Source organism: Pituophis catenifer, unplaced genomic scaffold, assembly GCF_029215685.1.
Source record: "Pituophis catenifer annectens isolate HBS135680 unplaced genomic scaffold, rPitCat1.0.hap2 SCAF_7, whole genome shotgun sequence".
Lineage (NCBI taxonomy): Eukaryota > Metazoa > Chordata > Lepidosauria > Squamata > Colubridae > Pituophis > Pituophis catenifer.
This window is the reverse complement of record NW_027256887.1, coordinates 53,956,154-53,975,452: the sequence shown is the minus strand read 5'-3', so window position 1 is coordinate 53,975,452 and position 19,299 is coordinate 53,956,154. Positions and strand designations below refer to the sequence as shown.

General features: G+C 40.1%; 1 protein-coding gene across 3 annotated transcripts in view; it reads left to right on the top strand.

Moving 5' to 3' along the window:
- Positions 1-6,624: 6,624 nt before the first annotated feature.
- The window catches only part of EEA1 (early endosome antigen 1), a 58,183-nt gene continuing 45,508 nt past the window's right edge, over positions 6,625-19,299 (top strand). The window contains exons 1-2 of one of the 3 annotated variants that reach the window (XM_070947958.1): positions 6,625-7,174; positions 13,806-13,916. In XM_070947958.1, coding sequence (XP_070804059.1) covers positions 7,151-7,174; positions 13,806-13,916 — 135 coding nt within the window. In that variant the 5' untranslated portion in view covers positions 6,625-7,150. The remainder of the gene's footprint in view (positions 7,175-13,805; positions 13,917-19,299) is intronic. The other 2 variants (XM_070947957.1, XM_070947956.1) reach the window with 2 other exon arrangements.

The window sequence follows — 19,299 nt, the reverse complement described above, 5'->3', positions numbered from 1 at the left end:
GAGAAGAAGATTGATGTATTGGATAATGTAACAGTAGAATATTTTTAGATAGGTACTGTAGCGTGATAAATAAAAGCAGGAGAAATCAGACTTGCAACAAACTTGCACAAAAGAAAGAACATATTTTTATCATTTATATTGGATTGGGTTAAAACCCTCTGTCTGCCATTGCAATTATTGATCCTTCCTTCGGGGCATCCAGATGCTGAACTAATATAGCATTCCCATAAATATCTCTATTATTTCTAGATTTGCATCTTTGGAAAGAGCAGTGCACTAAATGGCCAAAGACATAATGGTTATCAAGCTATTGCAAACTCTTGAAAATATTAAGAAAACGTGAGACTGAAAAAAACATATGATAACCTTTATTTGGCCTCTGTAGAAGATTTTGATTAAATACATCCCTGATAAAAACTTAAATAAAAGAAAACACATATGGAAAATTGAAGCCTAAGATGATTGTGGGGAATTTGTGGTGGGTGGGGGTGTGTTGGGGGATTGTTATGTGTGTTGGGCCTGGTCTTTGGGTGTTAAGTGATTTTCGTTGTATAGGTATACTGTGTATATACGTACAATGACAATAAAGTTATAATAATAATTGAACTATATATATATATAAAGAATTTGTGGGTTTATAAGATTCAGATAGAAGATTCAGATGCTGAATCCACATTTTTCTAATGTCTAATTATATAGACAACTACCAAATGATGGCGAGATAATGATGATTATACTGCTAAGTTTAAAAAAAGAGGAAATAGTCAAGCTAGGGTAATATTAGCTTGGGAAATTGTGGGATGGTTACTTCTTCCCAAATTACTGGAGGAAATTGAACCAATCAAGAAAAAACAATTTTAATTTTCACCAAGAGATTTCTAATTTACAATATAAAAGCTACCATGTCAGGTCCACCATCTTCAGCTTGGTGTCTTGCTGGAGTCCTGCCATCAAAGGACTGGGGGGGGGGAGGAATGGGGGAGGGACAAATGGGCAATAAACCAGTATGCATTTTTTGTGGGAATTTGAGAGGGGGAATGATAGGTGAAGAAAAGCAGATCAACATGGAACTGGTTCATGCCAGGCATCTTCAAGGTTGTTTGCCCTGAGTGTGGAAAATTATCAGCCCAAACACCTCAGTGCTCCCAAAACATCCTGGTGGCCTTGCATTGGTTGGGGTTGGACTGGTCATGAGGAGAGGGATGGGAATGAAGGAAATAGTTTTGTATTGATGTGCGGGAAACTCAGATTCTGCCTAACTTTACTGCAATCAGCACCTTTTAGTAAAAGTACCTTTCACGTCAACCAAATGGAATCGAGGGTTTTTCTTCCCTAAGGGATCAGATTGGGACAGGTCTGACACACCATCTCCTATATACTTTATCATACATTATAATAAAAAATAATCAACAGATAAAACTTTAGGTATTAGCCTGTAGATTTTTCAAGATGGCTCACAAGAGACAATAATATTTTTAGGTTTTACATATTTTTATTATTCTTTTAGTTTTGTTATATTTTTCTTATTCTTTCTTATTGTTTTTCCAAAAACATTGCTGGCTTGTGCTGTTTTTTATTTTATTTTCTAATTGTATTTTATGGCTTTATTATTATTTTTTACTTGTAAACCATCCAGTGAACATTTGTTCTTAAATGGTACAATGAATAACTATACTTTTAATAACAGTAATTTCAATTAATCATATCTATATAAGGCAATACAAATGTGATGATTAGCTACTGAGTAGCTCATAAAAAACTTAATTTCATTCTCTCTTCCAAATGAACTGAATCACAATTGAATTTTAGATAGGCCTATATAGCACTTAGACTTATATACGACCTCACAGTGCTTTACAACATTCTCTGAACAAATGTCAGCATATTACTCCCAATAATCTGGGTCCTCATTTTACTGACCCTAGAAGGATGGAAGGCTGAATCAGGATCGAACTCCTGGCTGTGGGCAGAGTTAGCTTGCAATACTGCACTCTAACCATTGCAGCAGCATGGCTCCCAATCAGTTTTCTACAATCTTTCAGTTAGAAATAAAATGAAGTTAAAGGTTAAATCTTAAAAATATTGATATAAGTTCATCTATTCTAATATTTACTAATGTAACATGAACCAAATTAATTGTGAAACACTTTTCTTTCTCTTCATATTTGTATGAACAGGGTATAATTGTTCTGAATCATCTGTGAAATATTCCAATATTTTGAACTTGATTACACTGCATGGTGTCTAATTATTGCTTTTGTAAATTTCACTATCAGCTATTTAATCAGAGCTAAGGCAAATTAATAATGATCCATTGTGCATTTTTATCCAATTCTTTCACAGTAAAGTATCCAATTCTTTCATAGTAAAGAAAAAAAATTCTTTTACCTTTCATTGGTGTCACTGTAATCCTCCATATGTAAGTCACCATGTGATTAAAAAGAAGTAGGGCTGTGTTCCAATGATTTACTCTAAAGAAAGCACAAAGTTTCATTGCAATGCTATGTCAATGTTTTTAGGAGAAAGTAATTTTTTTTTAATTTGATTTATATGCCGCCCTTCTCCGAAGACTCAGGGCGGCTTACAATGCGTTAAGCAATAGCCTTCATCCTTTTGTATATTTATACAAAGTCAGCTTATTGCCCCCACAATCTGGGTCCTCATTTTACCTACCTTAGAAAGGATGGAAGGCTGAGTCAACCTTGAGCCTGGTGAGATTTGAACTTGCAGTAATTGCAGGCAGCTGATGTTAATAACAGTGTTTTAGTCTGCTGCGCTACCAGGGCTCCAATTTAGCCATGATGCTTAAGGCACCAGGCTAGAAACCAGGAGGCTGTGACTTCAAGTGTTGCCTTAGCCATGAAAGCTAGCTGGGTGACTTTGGGCCAGTCACTCTCCATCAGCCCAACCCATCTCATAGAATTGTTGTAGAGAAAATAGGAGGAAAAAGGTGTGTTGAATATTTGTAAAAAGAGTAAGTATGGGATTCAATTAAATAAATAAAACATGCAAACAACAATTAAAGTAAGCATTCTCAGGTATGCTTACTTTAATAATATATCTTATAATATTATAAGAGCCTTGGTAGTACAGTGGTCTAAAGCACCCTGCAATTACTGCAGGTTCGAATCTCGCCAGGCTCAAGGTTGACTCAGCCTTCCATCCTTTCTAAGGTAGGTAAATTGAGGACCCAGTTGTGGGGGCAATAAGCTGACTTTGTATAAATATACAAAAGGATGAAGGCTATTGCTTAGCGCATTGTAAGTTGCCCTGAGTCTCCGGAAAAGGGCGGCATATAAATCAAATAAAAAAATAAAAAATAAAAAAAATTCACTTTTGTAGCATTCAGTATTTCTCCACATTAATGGAAAACATTATATAATTCATTTTATCATATGATTTCTTTAAGTTTGCAAATGTACTATTAAACTTCATAATATTCATGCATTTCTCAATGATCTGTTGAAAAACAAAAATATACTTTACAGATTCCCTGCCCAGAATAAAGTTGCATTATAGACCTTAAAAGTTGCTCATTATACTTTTCAGTGTTTCAGTTTGTACAGTGCCAAACACTTTCCTAGGTATATGCAACAAATTAATGCTGAATAGTTTTTGAATATATTCTTATGTTTCTCCTGTTTTAGTGAATAATCAGCAACTTCCATAGAAACTCACCACTTTGATCAGAATGAGGAAAGCAGTATTGCAACATAGTGCTGCAAATTCTATCCCTTTGTGGGTGGGGTGTAGTGTCAGTCTGCTCTGGACATCAGCCTGACTCCTACAGTACCCCACCCACAGAAACCACTGTGAACAAAGATTCTTCCAATTGCTAGTCATAATTGCAGTCTTCACACGCACATTAAGCAAGTCCCATAGCCACTCTACTGTACTGAATAGACAAATTATTCATAATGGTAATGGCAGGGCTGAATTCATAGAATGAAAATGAGCCAATTCCTCTACCACACGTCCTCTGGGTAGACATATCTTGGTTTTTTCTCCTTGATTTTCAAAATATTAAGCCATATAGAGGCATAATTAGTTCTCACTGGCATCATCTATCTATCTTTTAAGGGATGAAGAGTACAAACAAAGCTCAGTATTATTCCAATATGCTGTTGTATGCATCCCACCAATTAGTAGTACCAGTAGTAGTAATGTACTGAGATATTCAGGATATAAGATACAGACAGACAGACATCGATGCAGCCTGCTGGGGAGGTACAAAGAGAGACTTTATCCCTGTATTGTTTGCAGTCTAATAGTAAACTTCGTTTTCTTTGGAAAAAAAGGCTGAATCATACAGGCCTTTGTTATGGTTTAATAGGATTAATTGTTCTGTCAGAAGATGAATTAAAGTATAGAAAAATAGATATGATAGTATCTATAGTTTGATCCAATCAAAAGAGAAACAGCAATGAATCCAATGAACAATTTTTTTTGTTAGTAAAATGTTAATTACATTCTTTTCTTCTTTCTCATCAGAAGCATTTCCACAGACAATAAAAGTTAATCCTTATACAGGAGAAACTCGAAAAATTAGAATATCGTGCAAAAGTTTATTTATTTCAGTAATGCAACTTAAAAGATGAAACTAATATATGAGATAGACTCATTACATGGAAAGCGAGATAGTTCAAGCCCTGATTTGTCATAATTTTGATGATTATGGCTTACAGCTCATGAAAACCCCAAATTCACAATCTCAGAAAATTAGAATATTGTGAAAAGGTTCAATATTCTAGGCTCAAAGTGTCCCACTCTAATCAGCTAATTAAGCCATAACACCTGCAAAGGGTTCCTGAGCCTTTAAATGGTCTCTCAGTCTGGTTCAGTAGGAATCACAATCATGGGAAAGACTGCTGACCTGACAGTTGTGCAGAAAACCATCATTGACACCCTCCATAAGGAGGGAAAGCCTCAAAAGGTAATTGCAAAAGAAGTTGGATGTTCCCAAAGTGCTCTATCAAAGCACATTAATAGAAAGTTATGTGGAAGGGAAAAGTGTGGGAAAAAAAGGTGCACAAGCAGCAAGGATGACCGCAGCCTGGAGAGGGTTGTCAGGAAAAGATCATTCAAAAGTATTGGGGACTTTCATAACGAGTGGACTGAGGCTGGAGTCAGTGCATCAAGAGCCACCACACACAGACGGATCCTGGACATGGGCTTCAAATGTCGTATTCCTCTTGTCAATCCGCTCCTGAACAACAAACGTCAGAAGTGTCTTACCTGGGCTAAAGAAAAAAAGAATTGGTCTGTTGCTCAGTGGTCCAAAGTCCTCTTTTCTGATGAGAGCAACTTTTGCATCTCATTTGGAAACCAAGAACCCAGAGTCTGGAGGAAGAATGGAGAGGCACACACTGCAAGATGCTTGAAGTCCAGTGTGAAGTTTCCACAGTCTGTGTTGATTTGGGGAGCCATGTCATCTGCTGGTGTTGGTCCACTGTGCTTCATTAAGTCCAGGGTCAACGCAGCCATCTACCAGGAGATTTTGGCGCACTTCATGCTCTCTTCCGCAGACGAGCTTTATGGGGATGCTGACTTCATTTTCCAGCAGGACTTGGCACCTGCGCACACTGCCAAAAGTGCCAAATCTGGTTCAATGACCATTGGATTACTGTGCTTGATTGGCCAGCAAACTCGCCTGACCTGAACCCATAGAGAATCTATGGGGCATTGCCAAGAGAAAGATGAGAGACATGAGACCGAACAATGCAGAAGAGCTGAAGGCCGCTATTGAAGCATCCTGGTCTTCCATAACACCTCAGCAGTGCCACAGGCTGATAGCATCCATGCCACACCGCATTGAGGCAGAAATTGATGCAAAAGGGGCCCAAACCAAGTACTGAGTACATATGCATGCTTATACTTTTCAGAGGTCCGATATTGTTCTATGTACAATCCTTGTTTTATTGATTTAATGTAATATTATAATTTTCTGAGATTGTGAATTTGGGGTTTTCATAATCATCAAAATTATAACAAATCAAGGCTTGAACTATCTCGCTTTGCATGTAATGAGTCTATCTCATACATTTGTTTTACCTTTTAAGTTGCATTATTGAAATAAATGAACTTTTGCACGATATTTTAATTTTTCGAGTTTCACCTGTAGAATAAGAATAGAGCTGAACATTACTTAGTAAGATTATTTATTTTCACTTGAATTGACTTTTTATTGTTTTTTGTAAGTCGGGCTAATTAAGTAGTTATTTTACTATTTCCCATAGATATAATTCTTTGGTTGCAATCCTGGGGGAGTATATCCTGTTACAGTCAATGACTGTATTTGCACTGTATGTGAACTCACAGTTAACTGCAGCATACTGTAAATTGCTGTTGGAATTCTTAAGCTTCTAAACGTTAAAATAATATTTAGTCCTCCAAGACCATGTTCCATGCGATCCCTTGTATTCCCTTGAGTTTAAGAATGAGGCTCATTCAGGGGTGGTGGGAGATGGTGAAAAAAACGTTCAGCTTTCGACAGGTTTATTTCAGCACCCGTATCAGTGGGCCAGCCTGGAAAATCACGAGGACAGCTGAATGGTTTCCTTCAGAGTGCCGTATTTTTAGAATCCGTTCTCAAAGGACCCAGAAGAGCTAAACGTCAAGTACAGTCTGTGTGGATGGGGCGGCAGTCATGCCTGCAAAGATGCACTTGACACGTGGCCAGAGTCACTTGGGGAAACTCTGCAACTGACAAGCGATGAGAAGCTGAGATGAAGCGCTGCCGCCTTGCCTTGCGGAAGAGAGGAAGACGAGGGCGATTCCCGCCGTCAGCACGGACTGAGAGTCACCATCACCCGCTATCCGCCCTCGCTCCTCGGACCAGACTCAAACGCCGACCGACGACAGCTCCGCCTCTCCGCCAGACAGCGCGAAGCCCCACCTCCGCCAGTCCAAAGCGGAGGAAAGGAGGCCGGGCGGCGCGCCTCCCTTTCGCGGCTTCGGCCGCCCTTCTTTCCTTCCCCGTCTCCCCGCCCTACTCCTGGCGGCGCCTTTCCCTGCTTGACAAGGAGCGGCGGAACGAGTCGGGCCGGAGCGAGCGGGAGGGCGGGGGCAGCCCGTGATTTGGAGATGGCTGTGGGGAGGCCGCGTTGAGGCTGGAGTCGTCGCTCCCTGGAGGGACGTGACCTCTGCCGCGATGCTGAGGAGGATTTTACAGAGGGTAAGGGGGACAGCGGCGGCGGCGCGCCGGTCTCCCTGTTGCAGCGCTTGGGTTGGCTGCCTGAGGCGCCGCGGCACTTCCTGCAGCCGGCCCAGCACCCGAGTGGCCGCTTTGACACCCAGCTGCCTGCCTGACTTCCCTCAGGCCTCTGGGGCTGGCCGCTCCCTCTCTTCCCAGTGAGCAGCAGCAGCGCTGCTCTTGCGACTGCCCTTCTTTCTGGCCCTTCTCCGTTAGGCCCCCTTTTCCCCCCTGGCTCTTCGTGGCCGAGGGTGGGAGAGAAGCCTGGCTGGGAGCAATAGGGTCTCTCGGGGACGGGAAGGCTAGACTGGTGTCGAAGGAGAGGCGTGGAGTTGCGGATGGAGGGCGGGCGGCATTAGGCTTCCCGTGGGATCGTCCATAAACTGGGGCTAGAGAGGCGGGCGGGAGAAGTTGTGGGACTCCATCTTGGATAGGGGAAAACGGGGAGAAGGAAAGGAAGATTGGAACAGACAGACTTTTCCGTCTGTGGAGGATGCGGGCTCTGAATGTTGCTCCAAGGCCTGGCAGAGTTAACTGTCGTTGGGCTGTTTCTGTTGAGGGTGTTGGCCGTTCCTGCGTTTCTTTCTAGAGTCGCTTGTTTGATGAGACTGGTGGCTATATGAATTAGACAAACATACATCCATTCATCACAACAGCGGATCAGAGCTCTGTACAATTGTAGGCGCTGTTGGACATTTGGTTCACATAACTTCTGTGTATTGCACGTCTTCCCTCAGATGGTCCTTTTCAGATACACGTTGATGACAAAACAGAAGTACCTGTACTTTTAACAAGAGATGGATTTTGTTTAAAGTCATTTTGCTGCTGTATTGAAATATGCATCGGGGAAGGTGAAAAGACGGGGTGAATAAAGATAAGAATGTTGCAAATTTTCATACAGAATGGAAGATGGAGTGGATGGAATTTGTGAAATTGTATATGTAAACAATGCCTAGGGGCTGTATTGTTATAGTTGGACTTCTGGGAAGATAGAACTTAGATGTGTGGGATACTCATGCTCTCTGTCTTGTCCCTTAAAAGATTACACAGCTGAAACACTTCCTTACCATATAATCCAGAGTTTCTCAACCTTGGCAGTTTGAAGACGTGTGGACTTCAAGTCTCAGAATTCCCCAGCCAGCTGGCTGGGGAATTCTGAGACTTGAAGTCCACACGTCTTCAAACTGCCAAGGTTGAGAAACTCTGAAATCAGAACATCAGTTTTTGAAATTCTGTAAGTATTCACTCTGTTCAATAGGGAACATTTATAGGCATCCTAAGAAAGCCATGTGGATGGAGTGCAAGTTGTAACTTAACAACACAAACCCTAATTTACATGAGTTTCAGTGTCTGATGCAAGTACATAAATACAAAATTTGCTTGTTAAGTCATAATGCAAGTTTTGTCGGTTACACCTCTTCTCCCTTTAACTTTCTCTGTTTATGGATCCCTATGTGAAGATTCTTCTAGAATCGAGTGAGAAGTTACTTCTGTTGTGTAGCTATTAATGCTCCTCCCTTTTTGAGAACTGCCAATGCAGATGGCATGATTCATATTCCTGTGTATTTCCAGAATATGAACTTGTACTAGCATTCTTGGATTCACATTACAGTATGTGCACTTTGTGTCTTATCATTTGTCATCTACTGTCTTACCACCATTCATAAACATTGATAAACATTGAGAAGCAAGAAATGTCACAGAAGAGTGAGAGAGAGAGAGAGAGTGTGTGTGTATGTGTGTAGGATCTTATAATTTCACTTTTTGGTCATCTGTAGTTTCATAGATCCAAGCAGAAGAATAAATATTGTATTTCTATGTTGTCAAATATCTTTCTGGTATTTGCCCCTGTATTGTAATTGTTTTTGGTGCTTATATTTATCTAATTTTTTTCATATCTTGATAACTTATATTTGATATATATAGTATTCCATATATAGTAACTGGTGAGTTTACTCACTCGCTTAATAATCTGGTAATCTATGGTACTAATAAAATCACTCATACAATACAGATGGTCTTCACTATCACTTTTTCTGTGACCATTTGAAGCTATGATGGTGCTGAATGAGGAGACTAATGGACAGTCCTTGAAGTTGCATCCTACAGAGTCCCTGTAGTAATGTGATCGCAATTGAAGCACTTGGCAATCAGCCTGCAATTACGATACTTGCAGAATCCCATGGTCATGTGATACCATGTACAACCTTTGCTGCCGTCTTCTAACAAGTAGAGTCAATGGGAAACTGGCAGAAGATCACAAATAGTGATTACATGATGTCATGTCTAATGGCTGTGACAATTCGCCTAATGACTGCAACTGGAACTACCGTCATAAGTCAATGAGGTCATAGGATATTGCGCTTAGCAGAATTCCTGGTCCCATCTTTATCCAAAGATTACCTATAACATAAAAAAGTTTCTAGCATAAAATTTTATGTGTACTTAATAGTACCTAGATATTTTAATGTATATTTCCTGTAATAAAGATTATGTTCCAATGGCAGTTTCTTTCATATTGGTATTTTCAGTTAAAGAATTTTTGATAGTAGAGCTAGAAAAGTTCTGTACTAGTGACCTTGAAGAATTGTTATTAGAAAATAATACTTAACTTCACAGACATCCAAGAGTATAAAGTCCCGTTGTATTTATACTCTGTTTGGGTATTGAATTTAAGATTAAGAAAGGATTATTTCTCTTCTGATAGCAATAAGATTTATATACTGTTTCACAGTGCTTTATAGCCCTCTCTAAGTGGTTTAGAGAGTCAGCACATTGCCCCCAACAATCTGGGTTCTCATTTTAATCACCTCGGAAGAACGAATAGGGTCAACAAAGGAACAAATTGTAATTCAGAATGTATTTTAATATTGCTGTCTAAAATTGGATTTCCCACTTTTGCAGCCACTTTGTGACTAATGAACCATGGTGGCGCAGTTGTTAGAATGTGGAATTGCAGGCTAACTCTGCCCACAGCCATGAGTTCAATCCTGATCGGCTCAAGGTTGGCTCAGTCTTTCATCCTTTCAAGGTTGGTAAAACGACCCAGATTGTTGGGAGCAATGTGCTGAAATTGAGAGAGTGCTGTAAAAGTCTATGGAGCAGTATATACACCTGTGCTACTAGGTTGGCAATACAGATATAGCATTCCCATAAGTATTAATAAAGTGAACTTAATAAAAATGGGATGGAGTTATTTTGACAAGGCCTTATTCATTCATTTAATTATCAAGTAATTTATGAAGATACCCTACTCCATGGCAAGTATGGGTGGAATACGATATTTAAAAATGGATTAGAAGAATAAAAAACAACAAAATAAAGAGACAATATGGAGATTCAAAACAACACATTCTGTTACACAAAACATTTCCCCAATCTGGGTGTGATCCACCCTATTCCATGTCATGGGGGAAAAATGGTTTAAAGTGTTTTTTTAAAATAAGATCAGATTAGAAGCTTTTGAGAGGTTATTCCATAGGGCAGATAGGATGATAGAGAAGGCCTACTTGTTGGGCCCAGTCAGATGACATTGTTTAATCAATGGGACCTAAAGTATATGAATAGTCTGTACAAGATGGGCAGAACCTACAAGAGATGATTCCTCATAGCAGTCTGAACAGAATTTTTTTTTTTATGAAGTTTTATTGAATAAAGAATATATTACATTTCAAACTTTACGGTTCGGCAACGTGTAGTCATCTTGTATATTTACAAATATGGAATCTAATCAATTATCTAAGTATTATACAATTTATACGTGAATTTGTAAGATTAAATACAACAATAATATATAGATTTAATTAGTAATTATACATTGTCCTAATAAAAGTTAACTTTTGCATTTATTTTTCAACCACCTATACCACAAATCCCAAATTGTGTAAAATTCTGAGTCTTCCTTTCCGTTTAACACATACGTTAATCTGCACATTTCTGCACAATCCAATATTTTATTGACTACTTGTTCCTCAGTTGGACATCCTTTCTCTTTCCAGCAACTGGCATAGGAGAGTCTAGCAACTGTGACAATATGAATAATCAGATATTTCTTTTCCTTAACAAATTTTCGTTTTAGTGCTCCCAGGAGATAGATTTAAGGCAGAAAGTTAATGTCCTCATTTAATATTTCTTGGATCCATTTTTGTATTTTTTTCCAGAATTTCCTCACTTCCGGACACGTCCACCACATGTGGTAGAAGGTACCTTGATGGTGGCCGCATTTCCAACACTTGCGGCTTGCATTCGGATAGATCTTTGCAATTCTAGATGGTGCTAAATGCCATCTATACAACATTTTATACTGATTCTCCTTATAGCTTATTGCTCTTGTCAATTTAAGATTGCTGTTCCATATTTCTTCCCAATCATCCAAGTTTATCTTTGAGTCAATATTTTTCCCCCAAGCGATCATTTGGTCTTTATTTCTCCTTCTCTGTCATATTCGAGCAGGTAGGAGTATAATTTAGCTAATAGTTTATTCTCATTGCCCAACCATATTTTATCAAAACTATTTGTACCCGCTTCTATTCCTTCTTCCTGTTTATCTTTCCTATATCGGGATTTTATCTGTAAATAGGGCCACCAATCTATATGAATCCCTTGCTCTTTCAATATCTCATTAGATTTAAGGTTACCACTGTTATCTAGAATGTGTTGGTATGTGAACATTTTCTCTCTGCTTATTGTGTTTGGGTAGATCATTGCCTCCATTGTAGAGATCCATTTTGGGATTTTAAAGTAATGTTTACGCCTAATTTCTTTCCATGTCTTCATTAATGTATCTCTAATTTTGTTTCGGTGGAAACATATCCCTGCCCCCTTTCCTTTATCCCAAAGGTAGGCATGCCAGCCTCTTTGCAGGTCATGCCCTTCCAATTGTAGAATTCTTTTATTTCTTAATGTGGCCCACTCTTGTAGCCATACTAAATTAGCAGCTCTGTGATATATCTCCCAAACTGGAAGCCCAAATCCACCTTTACTTCTTTTTTCCTGCAAAGAACGTAACGCAATTCTCGGCTTTTTCCCTCCCCAGATGAATTTCCTTACTATCATGTTTAGATCCGAAAAAAATTTTTTGTCAATGCTAACTGGTGTGGTTTGAAACAAATATATTAATTTGGGGAGAATACTCATCTTAATGGTGGCTATCCTACCAGTCTGAACAGAAATTGTTCTTAACAAATCTCTGCTGATTTTTAGTAATTACTGCATTGTTTTCAAGGGGCTTACAAATTAATCTTGTTATCTTTTCTAAATTTCCCAGACAGTGTTTTGACAGATCTGTGGTTTCTTGAATCCTCCCTTCCCACCTTCTGAAGTTAGGGGCAATATTTCCTTTTATTTAGTCATCTGCATATCAGCTATTCTCCAGGATTTCTGGAAGATAATACATAAAAGTTCAAACCATCAGCAAATTCATTTGAGCCTATAAGTGTAAATCTTTTGAAACTAAATATGTATTCCGTGACATATTTCTATGACTCAAGCTTCAGTCCTTACTTTTCATCCTTTTCTTCATATTTACATGGTGAAATATATTCTTGTTGAAGGAGGCTTGGTCTTCATATCTTCATAGGACTTTTTATATAGCCATATTAGTCATTTCTGCTGTTCTCCATTTTCTCATTAGACTTCTTTATAATTGTATTTTTAGTTTTTCCTTTTAAAACCCACCCATTTAGGAATTTTCCATTATTTCTTCTTCCATGGAATCTTTGTAATTTTTTTTTTATTAATTAAAATAAAACTTTCTTGAAGACTCAGATATTCATTTACATTACAACATTCCTCTACTTACAGACAGGTTACACACTGAAAGGCTATTCAAAGTCCAGTTTGTTTGTAAGACCAAACAAGCATAAAAATATGAGTGGTGTTCTTATGTTACATAAGTGAAAGTGAGCAGTATATGTGCAGATCAGCGAACAATATGTGAACAGAAGGCAGGAGAAAGTCCCGTACATATATGGTGCACAGTAAACTAATCTTTTCCTACCTTCTTCCCCAACTTCTGGGACCTAGTTGGGAGTTGTGGATGTTTGTTTATATTGATGAAAGTTCATACAGTAATTTGAAAGTTTGTAGGTCAGCTTTATTTTCTGTTAATTGGTTGCTAAAATATAAACTATATTATATCTGAGAATATCACAAATTGAGCAGATAAGTAGAAGATCTGAAGGTTGAATTTTTTTTTTTAAGTTCAGTTTTCAGTATATGTATTTAAAAATGCAACTTGGAGTATTTAGATAAGCAAGTAGTCAAAGAAAGTTGTTGTCTTAAACCTATGATTCACACTGTATGGTATATCTGTATATTCACATTACATATAGAATTATCCTGTAGGGAAATATATGTGAAGAGAAGCAGTTACTGGTAGTGGATATTTTTGTTGTATGCCTTCTTTAAATAAAATTTTAGCAACTCTGCCTCAAGAAAGTTATTTTATTTGGCTTCTTCTATGCAAACTAATTGTCACTACATTGTTACTTCCTACACCTGTGAATAATCCTAATCAGAGAAAAATCCATGGGAATAAATTTACTGCTGCCAGTAGTCCCTAGAGCAAGGCAATTTGACAGTGATAATATATTATATTTTCTCTTTTTTTCAGACTCCAGGCAGGGTTGGATCCCAGAGCTCTGAGTCGGATTCATCTGCAGTCCCTGGAAATGCAGTGGATATCAACAATGAGAGTACTTCAGAGGTACTATATTGCAAGAATGTATGAATTTATTATTTCAGAATATAATTCAAGTGCTTTTGTAGTCTTACAATATTGCATAAATATTGATTTGTATGGCATTTAATCCTGCTTTGACATATTTATTTTGTAATTAGTTTTTGGCAGATTAAGCCTGAATGCTAGAAGTAGAAGAAACCAAAATGAAATACCTTTTTACATAACAGATGTCAGAAAATTTTATATATTTTCAGCATCAAATGTATCTGTCTTCTGGTCTGAAGTAATGCAAAATGTCTGGAAACTATATAGATTGGCTAGAATAAATAAAATTAAGCAGAACATCTGAGCATGATTGCCAAGGTTAATGGCATATATAGCAAAAAATAGAGATACCCATTATGATACACAGGATGATACTCTAGAATAAAATAATTGGTCTTTAAAATAAATAATCTGACCATTGATAGCAATGTTGCCAAAAACATGTTTGCTTTCCCCGTCTGCTTATAACAGTAGTGAAAAAATAATATTTTAACTATTAAGCTGCTTCTCAAAGGCAGTCAACTGAGAAACATCTCACCTTGAAGTATTAGTGTAGCCATGGCTTTTGAAAAACTCAGCTTCTTCAGAAACTATCTGTGATGGTATATTTGCGTTTGCCTGCATAGCCATTTCAATAGTAGACTGCATTTTTATATTACCCATTTATTTTACTTATTATTTACTCTAAGTTGATTCCAGACATTATTGTTCATAGAAAGGAAGGATTTTTCCATTGTATTTTTGTTTCATAAAAGGGGGTTTGCCACAAATAATAAACTTTATTACGGTCACAGACCAGCAATAGACAAAATTATCACTGTTTACAATAGTGTTAAAAGATATTAGTAATAATAATAATAATAAAATACATGGTATCAAACTGTATGGCTCTTACCCTTGGTTACATGATGGGAGAGTGTGTAAGTATGAGTGTAAATATAGATTCTCTAAAAATTGTTAGAGATATCTACAAGAAATTTGTGCAATAAACATCTTTAATTCTGTAATTAAATTTTCCTTGTGGTTTTTGCAGCTGCACATAATTTTGCTACTGCACGTGTGATAGCCTGCTTTAAATCCTGGAGGAGATAGTCTACATAAAAATTGCCTGTTCTCCCTGGTAATCTCTCTAATAAGGGGAGAATATGCATTGACCTAAAAACTGTATAACTCACAGTGCAATAAACATGTGTGATATCGACTTCTCCTTTGCCACATATATTTACTTGTTCCGCTAATGGGTTCTTATTATACCTGCCTTGGAGGAGTGCTGCGGGGAGGATGTTAAATCTGGCTCTGAAGAATGCTATTCTATGTTTCGGGAAGATCAGGTCCTCTAAATATCTTGATGGATCCCACACCCCCTGGTTAATTCTGTTCCTACTATGGAGAGGCAACTTATTTATTTCTGAATGGAACTCCATGTCTTTTATTCTATTAATGACTACTTGCTTAGCTTGGTCAAAGCCTAGGGATATTGAAAATGCTGGGGAGAACCCATAAGAGCCCAGCTTGTGGTCTATAACTTGTGGGGAAGTTATCTGTCAACACTAAAAGAGTCAGTCCCTCTGGGAAGAAATGAATTTTTAGCCAATAAATAATCATCAACCAATCAAGGAGAGAAGCAACCTGGAACTATCAGTTGGATTGTCAAACTGTTAGAAGTTGTTTTGAAGTTCAATGTATACTTTACAATCTTATAAAGTTTATAAGATTGTAAGTTTACCTTATAAACAATATAGCTACAAATAATTGTAAAACTATTCAGAAATATATTTTTAAATAATTTGATGCAGAATAGCCGACACTTTCTGGAATGGAAAAATAAATACAGTTTGGCTATACAGAGTTGGGCTGCATGTCTCATGGTATCTGTCTTAAAACAGTTTTTAGATTAATTAAGAAAATTTAAAAATATTTGAAACATTAGAATAAATTAATATTACCGTATTTTCCGGCGTATAAGACGACTGGGCGTATAAGACGACCCCCTACTTTTCCTGTTAAAATATAGGGTTTGGGCTATACTCGCCGTATAAGACTACCCCTCTTCCAACGCACACCAAATAAAAATTAAAAAAACATCAACTGGCTCACCCACAATGTAAAAGCAGCTGTGCTAGACCCAAAATGGCCCCTGAAACAAGCAGGAACCTCACACAGCCCCAAAAAGCCCCAAAAAACAACTTTCACGCTTTACACACACACAACACAACACAACACAACACAACTGGCTCATCCACAATGTAAAAGTAGCTGTGCTAGACCCAAAATGGCCCCTGCAACAAGCAGGAACTTCACACAGCCACAAAAAGCCCAAAAACCCAACTTTCACACTTCACACACACAAAATTCCACATACAGCTTTGTGAGATTTTGTGTGTTTGTGTAGTTAGAGTGAAACACTACAGAAACACACTAAATCTCAGAAAGCTACACAAATATTATTTTATTTTATTTTATTTTTATTTTTATATGAAAGCTAAATTTAAAACTTCCTAAACTTTAAATGGCTAGGTCTAAAAAAGAACTAAAAAAAAACCCAATTAACTATTTTTTTTTAAAGATCCCAAAGGGGAAAAAAACTTACGTACCCAATAGAACAGGGGTCTCCAACCTTGGCAACTTTAAGACTTGTAGACTTCAACTCCCACAATTCCTCAGCCAGCTTTGTTTTGCTGGCTGAGGAATTCTGGGAGTTGAAGTCCACAACTCCCTGCCTGCTTGGTTGCAGGCAGGGAGTTGCTTGCTGATGGAATGGATTCAGGCAAGCGAAGCAAGGCAAGCAGCTAAGGCAGTGGTTCTCAACCTTCCTAATGCCGCGACCCTTTAATACAGTTCCTCATGTTGTGGTGACCCCCAACGATAAAGTTATTCCTAAAACCATCAAAAATATGTGTTTTCCGATGGTCTTAGGCCAGGGGTCCCCAACCTTTTGGACCTCAGGGACCACCAACTTCATAATTTTAAATTTCGCAGACCACTAATACGAATCCAGTGCCCCGCTTGCTGAAGCACCTGGACTCCCAGTACGGGATGGGGTCCTTCAGGCACTCTCCATCCTCTCTGTCTCTCTCTCTCTCTGTCTCCCACTCTTTCTCTCTCATTCTCTCTTTCTCTCTCTCTCATTTTCGCTTTCTCTCTCTCTCCCTCTTTCTTTCTCTCCCACTCTTTCTCATTCTCTCTTTCTCTCTCCCCCCTCTCTCATTCTCTTTCTCTCTCCCCCTCTCTTTCTCATTCTTTCTTTCCCCCACTCTTTCCCTTTCTCTCCCCTCTTTCTCATTCTTTCTCTCTCTCCCACTCTTTCTCTCTCATTCTCTTTCTCCCCCCTTTCTCTCTTTCTCCCACTCTCTTTCTCTCCCCCCACTCTCTCTCATTCTCTTTCTCTCTGTCCCCCTTTCTCTCCCCCCCACTTTCTCTTTCTCCCTCCCGCTCTTTCTCTTTCTCTCTCTCCCCCTCTTTCTCTCTCTCCCCACTCTCTCCCTCTCATTCTGATTCTCTCATTCTGATTCTCTTTCATTTTCTCTCCCTCTCTTCTCATTCTCTCTCTGATTCTTTGGTTCTCTTTGATTCTGTCTCTTTCTCTGTCTCTCATTCTCTCTCTCTCACTCTCTCTCTCTGATTCTCTCTGTCTCTTTCTCTCATTCTCTTTCATTCTGTCTTTCTCTCTCTTTCATTCTTTGTCTCTTTCTCTCTCTGTCTCATTCTGATTCTCTCTTTCTCTCTCATTCTCTCTCTCTCTCATCTCATGGGCCAGCCAGTGTCTTGGGGCTGAGAGGAAGTCAAGCATCTCCCTGAGAGACTGAGGGCCGGAAGAAGTGTGGGAGCGAAGCACTACTTGAACTTGTGCGGCATGAGCATTCCGCCTTGGTATATTTGTGTCAGGAGTGGCGCAAGGCAGCCTTTGTTTCCTGCTGCCTGGCACTCAGAGTGGTAAATAGCATCTGATCCGGAGAGCTGCTGGATTTTGCTCTCTAATCCGGCTGCCAAATCGGCCCCCTGCAAACTCTCGTCTCTCAAGGAGCGCTCCCTGAAGCGGGGCTGGAAACTTTGGTTGGACTGCTTGAGAGAGGAGAGCTTGCAGGGGGGCGATCTGGTGTCTGCAACGGAGAGCGGCATCCGGCTTTTTCTCTCCGCTGTAAGAGCGCTGTAAGAGCGGCAGCCCTCATCTCCTAATGCTTGGGACTGCAAAATCCAGCTGCTCCCCGGACCAGTCACCATTTACCGCTCCGAGTCCCAAACATTAGGAGATGAGGGCTGCCGCTCTTACAGCGCTCTTATAGCGGAGAGAAAAAGCTGGATGCCGCTCTCCATTGCAGACACCAGATCGCTCCCCTGCAAGCTCTCCTCTCTCAAGCAGTCCAACCAAAGTTTCCAGCCCCGCTTCAGGGAGCGCTCCTTGAGAGACGAGAGTTTGCAGGGGGCCGATTTGGCAGCCGGATTAGAGAGCAAAATCCAGCAGCTCTCCGGATCAGACGCTATTTACCACTCTGAGTCCCAGGCAGCAGGAAACAAAGGCTGCCTTGCGCCACTCCTGACACAAATATACCAAGGCGGAATGCTCATGCCGCACAAGTTCAAGTAGTGCTTCACTCCCACAGCTTCCAGCCATCGCAAACACCACTTCTTCCCGCTTCTGCCGCCCCCTCCCCCACCGCCACAACAGCACCATTCATTCCGGATGGCGAGGGCTGCGCTCGTTTTTCTGTATTGCACCACCATCAAAACCCCTGTGAAAGGGTTGTTTGACCCCCCCAACCACTGAGCTAAGGTAAGCAAGCCAGGAGAATGCGCTGCGCACTCCCACCCTTTGCCTGCGAGCCCGGACGCTGATCCGGACGGCTGCAGAACGAACTGGGCACTGGCTGTCATGTCTTTTCTGCTGTGCGGGGTTCGGCACCTGGGCTCCCGGGGTTTAAGCCTCTGGGCCAGCCCGTGCTGCTCCATGATGTTCGCTTCGGGCTCCTTGGAATTGCTGCTGGGCGCTTCTTCCCGTTGGGGCGATGGTGGGTGGCTGCGAGCCTGGAAGAGGTGGTGAAATGCAGAGCAATACCTCGTGGGGAAGGAGTCCGCCGTGGCTCCCGCAGTCCACTCACCATCGCCCCAACGGGAAGAAGCGCCCAGCAGCAATTCCAAGGAGCCCGAAGCGAACATCCTGGAGCAGCACGGGCCGGCCCAAAGGCTTAAACCCCAGGAGCCCAGGTGCCGAACCCGGCACGGCAGAAAAGACATGACAGCCGGTGCCCAGTTCTTTCTGCAGCCGTCCGGATCGGCGCCAAGCCAGGAAAGTGCGCTGCGCACTCCCACCCTTCGCCTGCGAGCCCGGGCGCCGATCCGCTTGGACTGCGGGAGCCACGGCGGTGCTGGCCGGGCTGGGTCT